We start from the raw sequence: 12,578 nt of genomic DNA on the forward strand, positions 1-12,578 counted from the left end.
TTGATAGGTATGTTTATATATCTAAAAGACATCTATTCAAATTTCACACTTCATGCATAAACTATGAACATGCAAATCAGGTTTGCTTTTAATGCATGCTGTAAAATTATTGAGCATTTTTTTTATTGTTGAGATTTGACATTGCGAGTTGAAATTAGTCAAGAATGCCTTTAAGAAGACAAAGAAGCCTTTATTTACACAGTTGAAAACCTTAGACCTATACCTGGTGATCTGGGGAGCAATTTTAAATGATAGCAAGAGTGCTCTCGTGGTTATCCCAGGCACCCTAAATGCAAATTTGTATGTCAGTCTGGTGATTCAACCTGTTGTGTTGTCCTTCATGAACACTATTTAAAGAATAGGATTTATCAACAGAATAACACTCTGAATAACTCAACAGAATAACACTCTGAATAACTCAACAGAATAACATCTAAAGTATGGATGTGTTAAAGCAGTGAACATCAGTAATAATTAGTTTGAACATTTTATTAATTAACAGTACAATTGTGTGCCTTTTGATCTTGAAATCCACTCTAAATTTTCAAGTTTTGGTTTGATGAACATAAGGAGGGTTCTTAATGCTCTCCACTTGATAATTATCTAAAAGTAAGAAGCAAGAAAATGCACATGGTCATTAACATTGAAAATATTTTATTTGATTTTATTTTCTTCATAATTTTATAGTCCTTGAATTTTCTTAAAAGGGTTCTTGAAAACTTGAGGAAAGGAGTCTATTAAGCCAAAAATATATAAATTCAGTGTTGTGTTTCAAATTTACTCATTAGATTCAAAAGGGAATGACACTTCTCCAAGTTACATTGTGATTAACTTAGATGAAAGTAAAATAATAATAAAAATTCATTTATTTATAAATTTTATTATCTTATCATGGATTCTATTTTTATACAAAAATAAGAATTGTGTCAGAATTCAGGAGTATTAGAATTTTCATTGAAGTAAAGGGGTTGCTATATTGAAGATTTCCTATTTGTTGATATTTCATAAATTATTTATATTTCAGCTCACTCCTACGTGCCCCTTTGGATACTTCCTCTTTTCACTGCACTTTAATACTTAGATTTTTATTGTGCACTAAAAGCTTTTTGTTTGCAGCCGCTCAGTACTTTATTTCTGAATAGTTGATGGCACATTTTGTTTTTATAGCAGGCACAAACTTTTGTTTATCCTGTAATGACATTTTTACATTGATTTCTAGTGCAATTTCCTTCCTTAATTCCTTGACTGTGCTGAACATTAACCATCTTTTCAGTTTTAGAATATATTGAATATTAGTATGTTTTTTAATTTGTAAGGGTATTTTAGTTTCCCATTCACAGTATTTGTTGCTTCAATAAGTGTGAATTTAAAAGGTGAAAAACTCACTAAAAATGTCAATTATGTGTTTATCATGTTGGTATTAGTTACATTTACTAATTATTTCAACAAGTTGAAGTAATAGAATCTTCAAAATATATTTCTCATAACTTTGTTTTTGAATATATTGTTTGTTTAAAAAGTAGGATATCTATAATGAAGACTAAATTAAAAAGTGGAGTAATTGTGTATGTATTATAGCAATTGCAGATTAAGAAGTATTTCTATTTTAACTGCCATTTAGTATATTGTTTAAATTATAAACAAACATTAATAGCATTTGCAAAATATGTGTAAATTGTAATTATCTGCAACTGTTAATCTCAAAATGTTGTTGAAAACTTTTAGCATGAAACAGTCAATGAAAGTTGGCTTTTTTGTTGTTCTGCAAAAACACCTCCTATAATCGCATGAAATTTTGTTTTTTAAGTCATAATTGTACATGTAATTCCCAATTGAAATAACTATTCAATGCCATTTTCATGTTGATTTATGAACTTCTTGTATTAATTCTGAAATTTCCTTATCCACAATTGCTACACTACATAATTACTTGCATAACTGGGAGCATAATATTTATTTATATAATTTACATAAATTTCTGTACTCTTTCAATTGATATTTATAAAGATATTACAAACAGGAGCAGATAATTTTTTCTATAATATTCTCTACTGCAATGTTATCATGTACAGCTTTGCTTTGAAATAAAATTTTAGAAACCAAAAATACACATGGCTATACTTACTGAATGATGTTTACTATATATATAATGATAGGTTGATAGATAGATTTAATAATATTTCCAGCAATAGATGAGATAACTATTTAAATGTTTTCTATAATTTTACAATACCCCTACTATTTGTTGGAAACTATTTTAGTATATATTAAATAATTTACAACTTTTTATATAATGTATATAAAGTATACTTTATATATGAAAATGTTTTAAAACTGTTTATAATTTCTCTCTAATTTTTGTTTGTTAATTTCATTTTAAAAACATTAAATTTTTGAATCTTGGTCATTACACACTCGCACACATAATACTGTTCAAGAATAAAAATTATAAAATTTAAATTAAATACTAATTTTTTTAATTGTAATCATAATGTGTGTATATTAACTAATTTTGTTGATAACTGATAAAGATCTCTTCATGCTTTGAAAAGAGATTTATTTTTATTTAATGAAAGATGTGTATATAGCTATACTAATATATGAAGGGAAAAGATGATTACATTTATAACTATTGCATCATATACATATTTATTCAACAGTTTTTGCTGGTATCATTTAATAAATATTTTCTTTTCAATAGAGTTGTAAAGGGAATTTTCAGATTCAAATTAGTCCACTGTTGGCCTTTTGTATTATTAATAAATAACATGTTTATCCTTTAAAAAAGCATTCATTTTAATTAAATATTTTTACTTGAATGTATAATAAAAAAAAATTCCCTTTCACTGCTCTTATTGATTTCATTTAATGTGTATATATCATTGTTTGAACCCTTGGTGCTCTCTCCATGCAAACTCAGGGAGTTCGAAAATCAGTAAGTTGATTGCAAAAAACTCTCACCTTGATGGCTGGCTGCTCTGCATTCATTTGCTTCTTTTGCTTTTATTCCTGATTTGGAGTTTTGTTTTGTCCTTTCTTCTCCCACATCCTCCATTGCTTTTGTTTTCTTAAACACCTAAGTGCAAATTGTATAGTGCATGTGCACAAAATATTTGAAAGCAGATGGACATACCATTTTTGTTTATAGATTGGCATTTTTCCCCTTCCTGATATTTATATGCCTTTAATCCAAAACATAAAATCTGAAAGCAAATTATTTTAGTATTATTTCTTGCAAGCATGCATTTTCAATATGAAGCATGCACTTTTGTACATTGATATTGTGTATATGCTTTAAATGTCATTCTTGGTGTGTGTGTTTTTTTATCATTATATGTCTGGTATTTATATTGTACTGTTAATTTGATTGGCATTAATGTATCATTTATTAGTAATTTGAAAATCATAAACAATTTTAATTATAATAAAGGATATAAGATCTTTATGAATAATAAGAATCTAAGATGGATCCAAAGGCTTTCAGAATTAATCAAATCCCAAGGAATTTGTTATGATTATTGGAATGCTTTTTTAAAATTCATATATTTGTCAGTTCTCACTAGGCATGCTCATCTTTTTTTGTCTCTATAAATTATATTTTCTCTTATATTTTAATACTTCATGAAATGAATTTAAAATTTCTTATTGAAAGTTTGTCATGTTGAAATTATGAAATGTTTTGAAATATAGCACACTAATCGAAATTCTGTCTCCATGGCTATTGTACTTATAAAATGCATTCCAAACCTAACAGTTAATTCTTCAGCTAATCTCTGGCATTTTCATCTCACCTTGGCAATTAAATCTGTTTCATATTTTTTGAAATGATGATTTATAAATATCTATTTTGAATTTGCAACAATTTTTGAAAAATATTATAAACCCATTTAATGCAGTGAATAAACGACACTTGCAAGAAATCAAAAATGATCTTCTAAATTATTAAGATCTTTGATTCCATCATTTTCTGCCAATTCAGTTTTATCTCACTCATAAAACTACTTTAAAATGCAATGAGAAAAATAAGTTTTCAAGAAATTAAAATTGAAATTGCCTTTTTTGAAAACTGCCTTTTGTAATTATTAAATTCTAAATTATTTGTATTACATATATCTTCTCTTATTTTATTTTTTATGTATGTTTATCATTTGGTTTATTTGTAAAAATAGGTTTTCTAATTTCTTTTAAAAACAACAGATGTCAGTGATAAGCATTATTTCCCCCCTCTCTGCACCTTCAGGATTTATGCACAAATTAACACTTTTCATGAAAATTAATCGTTTGTGTTCCTGAAAGGATTTTTAAAAATTGAACATAGTATCCATATTTAGCTTTACAGTAGTTATCAGCCACACTTATTCACATTTGTCCATATTGCATCTTAATTTTTGTACTCAAATTTACTGTTACACACAGTCTGTTTGGCAACTATTGCTGTCCCTTAAAATTTTTGAGTCACTGGACATTTTTTAAAATTATTTTACTATTATTTTAGTTTGAATATTTTTTATTTGAATTAAATATTTAATTGTTTTTGGAAATCAGAAATTTCCTAATCAAAGGATTAAGAAGCTTATTTCAAAATGTCTTTAAAATTACTCATTAGTTCATTTATCTTGAATATTATAAAATTTGGATGCTCTTTTAGGTGGCAGATATAAAAGCTGGAAGCGGAGGTGGTTCATTTTAAATGACAAATGCCTGTATTATTTTGAATATACAACAGTAAGTGCAGTTTGTTTTCATTAGGTTATTTGTTATTTAATTTTTATAACTGTACATTTTTAATGCATTTGGCATTTAAATTACAATGAAATATTTCTTGGGAATGTGTCATTGTGAAATAAGAAGCATTTTTACTTATTTCTGTTTATTAACAATGCTTGTTTCATGTTTGCAAAGCATTGATTTATAAAAAAAATTTTTCCCCACTTACTTTCTAACGTTAACTTATTTCTGTTAGAGTTTTAAAACGTATACTTTTTTTGTTTTTGATGACAGCATCTCGGACCTCATTTCATGTGATCCAAAAAAATTCATATTTCTCTATGTATGACTTCAACTATCGGGAATTTTTTTAGAACAAGGAATAGATTACAGCATTATATAATATTTATAATAATGAAACATGAATTGAGAACTAAAAAGTAGAAACTAATTAAAATAAAAATAAATCTACTTTTTAAAATTAGTTTCTATTTCAAAAAATGTCTGAAATTTAATTATTTTTATGTCAGAAAAAGTGTTGGTTTCAGTGTTTTAATATTTTGATGAAGAGTTGCTGTATTTATTATTTTATTGATTAAAAGTTACATATATTAAAATACAAGATATACTTTAATTGCTGTATATATTAAAAGTAATGGCTAAATCTTTTTAATTTTGAAATTTTCGTTAAAATATTTCAATTTCTCTCTTGGCAAATTTGTAGGAATATGAATTCTGTGAACTGCTTCTTTATAAAGCATACTTAATTTAAAATTTGATAGTGATAGTTAATTTACTTTCAAATCATGTTTTGAGAAGCAAATAATGGAAATAATTAATGAGAATTTTTTGAGAGGGGGTAATATCTAAAAGTATAAAAATTATTATAGCAGATTAATAATATTTAAAATAAATTTGAAATTTGGTTCTCTTTTGATCCAAGAATGTAGAAAAAATAATGAGCATCTCTGAAAGCAAAGTTTGAAATTCATTTAATAATTTAGGTAAGAACTTTTATTCATTAGAAACGATTCTAATATTCTTTACCATTCTGGTGTTTTATCGTTTTGAGGCAATCATTGTCCTTTCAAATAGTACTTGGTTGCAGTAGTTGTCTATTGATTGGCATACCATTGTTGATTTAAAAAAAAAAAAAAACTGTGCTTCATTTCCTACAGTCATCTAAAAAATTCATATATTTTGCTATAGTTTTAGCAGCAGTTTTTCATAATTACTCTAGTTACTTACTAATTTAGGCAGCTGAAATTAGCAATTCTCTTTAATTGAAAATTATTACACTAAAATAGACTTTTTTATTACTCTTATTCAGTGCTGTTTTTTAATTTTTGGAACTTCAGTTTATGAAGTGATAATTTTCTTATCTTTACAAAATGAAAATCTATGAAAACCTAGTACCCTAATTTGCAATCCTTTGTTAGTGAGCTTCCTGATAGTGGAAATATTAGTATCTACATTTTGTTGCAACTCATTCTTTAGATACCATGAGAAACTTATAAATAATACCAACTGTCCATAAGTTAAATTATATTTAATCTGAAATTAAAATATTAAAATTGTATTAATAAAATAACTATGCTTCAAATTTCATTGTGATCCTAATGATATTAAAATTTTGAGATGTTTTTAACTTGAGTGTAATTGAAGTTGGATCAATTGTGTGGCAATTGCAAGCCATCTCACTTGAGACAATTTTTTTTATAAACAATACCTGGTGATCTGTGCCCTAAAATAACTATACAACAATATCCATTAATAATTTGTACCCATACTATAAAATCATTGTTGACATTTTTCCTGTCCTTTTTTTTTAATTATTTATTTATTGACTATTAAATGCATAGTTGTTTAATATTTTGCTAATTGGTCTGAAGAATCCTTGAGGGCTAGTTTTTGGCCTTTCCAAATGCTTTAGAAAAGGTTCACTGCAGAGATTTTGTAATCTCCCTTTTCAGAAGGCATATAATGATTCCACTATATCCTGTATTAAAAGCAGTATCATTGCAACCAAACACTACAAGTTTATATCCTTTAGTTGAAGGAGTTTAGTATCATAGTTTTGATATTCTGTACTAACCAGGAAAGTGGTAATCCTACTTAAGATGCATGTTACCAAGTGTTTGAAAAATTAGAATGTATTCTGGACAATTATTTACCATCTTTTCCATCACCCAAGTGTTGGCTTTTCAGTCATGGTAATGAATATTTGGAGAATTTTTCTACCTTCCCTTAGTGATTGTTCTTGAAGGTCATGTCTAGATTTTGATTTCTCTTTTCAAACTTTAATTCTGTCAATCATTTGAAAATTTCATTATTTGTTTTTTCAATACTGAAATCATGTATTATTTCTGAAGTAAAAATGGTGGTTGAATGATCTGCATTCCATAACTTTTTCTATTCTTGCAAACTGTTAACTGTTGTAAGCTGTAGGCTCTTTTAGGGAGTGGATTATATTGAAGTAATTTTGCCTACAACAGCATTCAGAGCTCTTTAAGTTGTTAAAATGCTATTTCTTCAAAAGGTATAAGCAGAATGCTAATTCAGTTTCTAAAATTTGATCTTTCGCCTTCCTGGTTGCAGTTTAAAGTTATTCAGTAATTTTCAACTGCCATTGCTTTTTTCCCCTTTTTTTCCAGATCTCTGAACAATTATAAATTTTACTTTTTATGTCATTTTCTGTGATTTCTCACAATAGGTCAATTTAAATACATGCATTTGTATATAGAAATAACAAATGCTTTTAATATGGATAAATTTTAAATAGTTTCAATATTTATTTATGCTTTTTTATTATTAATTCCTACGTGATGAAGAATTAGAGCTGAATGTTTTTATTGATTTCCTTCAATTTTGATAGTGGTTTCTTCACTCAATTCAGACACTTTGTTTTGTAAATAATTTTAGACACTGTTTTTGCAACTTAATGAAATAATAGCATCTCAATACATTCTTATGTGTAAGCAGAACAAAGCAGCTAATTTTATTTTGGTTGCTTATAATAGATCGATCAATCTAGTTTTGAGTCTAAGCTATAATTCCAGATTTTAAATAAATTTGGATCATTGATGAAGAAAGAAAAGTTTAACTTAATAAAAACTGAAGAATCCTTTAAAAGTTTAAACTCACTAGAAATAAAAACATTAATAGAAGGCACAAAGTGTATATTCAGATGCAGATGAAACACACTCAAACAAATAGCCATGTTTTATACTTTCTGTCAAAACTATGATAATTAGGCATATTGTTTAAAAAAAGGAATTAGAATTTTAAAGCCACAGTTGGAAACATGTTTATTGCTGTGCTTATTGATAACAGATGACATAATGGGGGACTAGACTTGCATAGAATTCTTTCTACAGAGGCAAGAAAATCCCATTATCATGTGACCATAAGCTGAAGTTCCAGAATTGAAACTAATAATAATAATAATAATTCAGTGCTAAATAATAATTATAAGGAAATCTAGTTATATAATAGCCTATAATTGAAGTTAATTTTAAATTAGTAAGTAACCAGCATTATTACAGGAAACTGCTGTTAAATCTACTACCAAATGTATGTTTTTTTCAAGAAGTAAAATTTTGAGACTATTGCAGAGAATAAAGGTGATGTGCAAAAATTCAGCAGTGATATGCTAGTCAATAGTCAGCTTTTGCCACCTTGTATTATTTGATGCAGCAACTTTTTATTATTCAATCCACTCAAATGTGCACATTTTTTTTATAATGAAACACAATATTTTTGCAAATTTTATGAAAATTTTAAAAATTGATTAATTTTTTTTTAATATAATTATTTTATGAATTGCATTTTAGGATAAAGAACCTCGCGGAATTATTCCCTTGGAAAATGTGCAAGTGCGAGATGTGCAAGATCGCAACAAGCCAAATTGTTTTGAGCTTTTCTCTGTGGGCAGTGACGTCATCAAGGCCTGCAAGACAGATTCTGAGGGTAAAGTGGTAGAAGGGAAGCACACAGTTTACAGGATGTCTGCTGCAACACCGGAGGAAAAAGATGAGTGGATGAAAAGCATTAGGTAAGCTTTGTGGAATGCATAGCTCATTGTTTAAAATTTAAAAAGAAATTGTGATGTGAAATGAATTTGATTTTTTTTTTTTTTTTTTTTTTAATATGAGGATATTAATAAAGAAAGGTATAAAATACATAATTATTTGCCAGGAGAGAAAAAAAATGTTTTTTTTTTTTGTTGCATGTGCTTACATATAGCCAAAATTGACAACTACATTTCTAAATTTTATTAAATGATCCCTGATTTTGAGGTAGAAACAAATAGATATTTTACATGTGAATTGTTTCCCTAATAAATTATGGAGCATGTGATCTCATTTTTCATAATTCAGACTTTTTGCCATATACATTAGGCTCCATTGTCACTGCTTAAATCCTTCCTTTAAAAGTTATTTATTCAAACAGATCAGGCTTGAGATGTAAATGAGTGTAAAATACATGACCATCTGAAGTTCAGCTGTAAGAAAGGATTTAGGATGTATTATAGCTTATATGGAAATTTTATTATTATTATTTGAAAGGATGAGAAAATGAAAAAGCAGTACATAAAGGGTACATTGGGATATTAAAAACAAATATTGTAAATCTTGTGCCATTATTTGAAATTTTCTTGTGACCAAAGAAATATTCTCATTTGCATCCAAAATTATTCAAAAATCATTTTAAAAACACTAACTGCAGGAATTTTCTTAGAAAGAACCTTTCATTTATATATAACACCTGATCTATATTTTGATTTCAGAAGATGTAATCCTTTTCTAAATTGATCATTTTTAGTAACCATTTGGCTCACTGGGATTAATAGTTGCTATAAATTTCAAATAAATATTCTATGTAATTTGCATTAAAATTTCCATTAGCAACATATTTTTAATTTTAAAATTTTGATATGCAAAATAATATGCATATAAGTCATTCAATATTAGTAGTCTTACACTGTTTTGTTTATTTTACTATACTATATATTTTCCTTATTTTCTTTCTATTTTTTTAAATGCACCAAAGTATACATGTCTATCCTTCATAGTATATATGTGCCAAGTTTGATATCTCTAGGTCAAATGGTTGCCTATAGAGTGTCCACATACATAAACATATAGTCATTCATCTTTATAATTGATAGAGATGCCCTTCTGTACTTGTAACTCCACTTATGTTTATTTGTTCTGTCTCTCCTTCTCCCTCATTCTAAATATAAAGCATTTTTTTTTCATGTTGTTCAGTTTTTTTAATTCTTATATTCAATCCTTTAATATGCTTTAAAACTTTCAACCCTAATTTGGAGAATTGCACAAAAATTTTGTAAAATAAGAGAAATAGTCATACAGAGGTTAATTTAATGTGATTGAAAAGCTAATGCTTTAAATTTAAAAGTAGAAATAATATTTTTAATGTTGTACTCCAAAGTTATGGCAAGAAACCATAAAACCATTCCCCCTTCTCATTTCACTCTTTAGGAAATCATAGAAACTTTTTAATAATACAGTTAATCTTTTTAGGTGCTATGGAACATGTGTTCCTAATTTTGTTCTGTTGTAAGGTGTGGAATTGTATAATGCTAAACCAACTGAGAAGACATTAAATTATGTGTAGAAAGAGAGCGATAGATAATGATTAGTAATGTTCTTTTTATAGTATATTATATACATGTGTGCTAAGTACATATTAGAAGAAAAGGCTTCTAAGCATTAGATTTAAAATTAAAGATGTTCAGGTATAGAAGACAAAAACAGATTTAATATGGATAAAAGGATCTACTTGAAAGCAACATATTACTAGATGAGATATTACATTGACTCATACTAAAATAAAATTGGAACAATTAAAGTGCAAAACAAAGCAAGTTGCCATTTCTAGTATAAAATATATATAAAGTAGCTGGCATTTAAAAGTATCAGCATATAATACTAACACAGAAACTATTTGTTGATATATATGCCCATTTCAAGAAAGAGATTACAAATCAATCATTTTGAGTTTACACAAAGTTTGCTTCATAAGCATATAAGCAATATTGTCTTTGGGTAGGCTAAAATCAATCTGATATTCATAAATTAATAAAGCTTCAATTTTGTTTTTTGAAAAAATTTAAAGTCATATGATTTAAAGGTTTTGAAAGAAAACTTCAGTAAATCAATAATGCGTGTTTAATTTTTGTAGTCATACACCATATTCTGCATTTGATAAAGTGAGGGCAGCTCAATTCCACAATAGAAATTTCTAAAAAAGTTATGTGTATTTCAAGAATGATTGTCAGTAACTTATTTTTAAAATGTTAGAATGCACAATGAACAGATTTCCAGTGAATTATGCATTAGTAAGTGATGTTGTTTTGCGGAGAACAAGTAAGTGTGAAAAAATGAAATATGTTTTGTGTTGTGCTTTCATCAGAAAGGATAAAAAGATGAAGATGTTCTTTTCATGTAATTAATAGATTTTTTGGTCAAATCATCTTACTCAGTTTTGAGAATTTTAATGTCAAGAAAATGAAATTGGATGAGTTTTTTTTTTTTACACTTTATTTTAAAGCCATGAAAAAAAAACGGAAGACTTTTGAAAATTGTCATTTGTTCTTGAGAACAAGATCCATTGAAAGCATCTGTTTAATCTAAAAAAAAAAAAAGGAAAAGGAAAATTTTGAAACATTATTATTATTTTTTATTTATTTATTGATTCATTTTTTATTTTATTTATTTATTTATTTTGAAAAATATGTTTTACAATATGTAATCTGTGGTTACATAAAGCCATTTGATGGAATCCATTCAATAAACATTGCTAACATCAACCTGTTCAAAAAATTGGGAAAGAACAGATGGTGAAAAAAATAATTGCCTATGACATGAATAAACTTGGACTTTTGATTTCTTGATCAATTAGCAGGGAGGGGGGACATTTAGGAATAATTCCTCTTAATAAAGGAAATTGCTGAAATATAAAGCTAATGCACTTGTTCAACAAACCAGAAACATTTTCACGACTAATCAAATTTATTGAGTTGGGAATTTTTATGAATTTGAAGAATTTGGAAAAATCATTGACAAGAAATAAACTTTTATTTGCATATTCAATAAAATTAACATGTTTTTTTTTTTTTTTTTAATATTATTATGCGAGAACATGATATTGTTTTGGCTTGAGATTTTTGAAGCAGTTTGAAGGCAATAAATTGATGAAGTTTCAAAATGCCTAGGCAACAAAGTGGCGATTTATCCCTTTTTTTATTTTGGAATCAGCTTTCACTATATAGCTTTTCAATTATCTATTGTTTGCTGTTGTATTATTTTCCTTGGAAATCGCAGTGTTATTGCCTAACTCATGCAACGTTTTTTAAAAATAAACCAAACAAGCCAACTAAAGTTACAACTTGATTTCCAAATTATACATTACCTGAATTCTTACGAATTGTCTTAATTTAAGTCATTAACCAGTTTAAAGCAGTTTGAAACAATCACGAGACTATCAATTTATGCATACGTCGATATTTAGAAAAATCGGTCGAGCTCCAAAACTTTGTTTGCCAGCTAGAAAAATTAAAAAATTTTAAAAGTTATTTTATATATTTATATATATACAGAGAGAGGCCGATAAAGAAGTCTCGTGATTGTTTCAAACTGGTTAATGACTTAATTTGATTAAGACAAGTAATAATGTTCTCACATGATAAACTTGAAATTTGCGATAGTAGATTTCATTTTTTTTCTTTATTTTGAATTTGTTTGGTTATTTTCTAAACTTTTTTCTTTCAGGAAATAAGAATGTTAATGAGATTATTGTATAACTTTTTTTTTTCTTTATGCTACTGTAGTGTAAATTAAAAAATT

At 26.8% G+C, this 12,578-nt stretch overlaps 1 protein-coding gene across 5 annotated transcripts in view; it reads left to right on the forward strand.

The window, feature by feature from the left end:
- LOC129989224 (cytohesin-1-like) overlaps positions 1–12,578 on the forward strand; it is a 49,862-nt gene that overhangs the window by 32,621 nt on the left and 4,663 nt on the right. For 3 of the 5 annotated variants that reach the window (XM_056097601.1, XM_056097605.1, XM_056097606.1), the window contains 3 exons: positions 2,921–2,935; positions 4,649–4,725; positions 8,541–8,761. In XM_056097601.1, the coding sequence (XP_055953576.1) occupies positions 2,921–2,935; positions 4,649–4,725; positions 8,541–8,761 (313 nt within the window). The remainder of the gene's footprint in view (positions 1–2,920; positions 2,936–4,648; positions 4,726–8,540; positions 8,762–12,578) is intronic. The other 2 variants (XM_056097602.1, XM_056097604.1) reach the window with 1 other exon arrangement.

This window comes from Argiope bruennichi, chromosome 10, assembly GCF_947563725.1.
Source record: "Argiope bruennichi chromosome 10, qqArgBrue1.1, whole genome shotgun sequence".
Taxonomy (NCBI): Eukaryota; Metazoa; Arthropoda; class Arachnida; order Araneae; family Araneidae; genus Argiope; species Argiope bruennichi.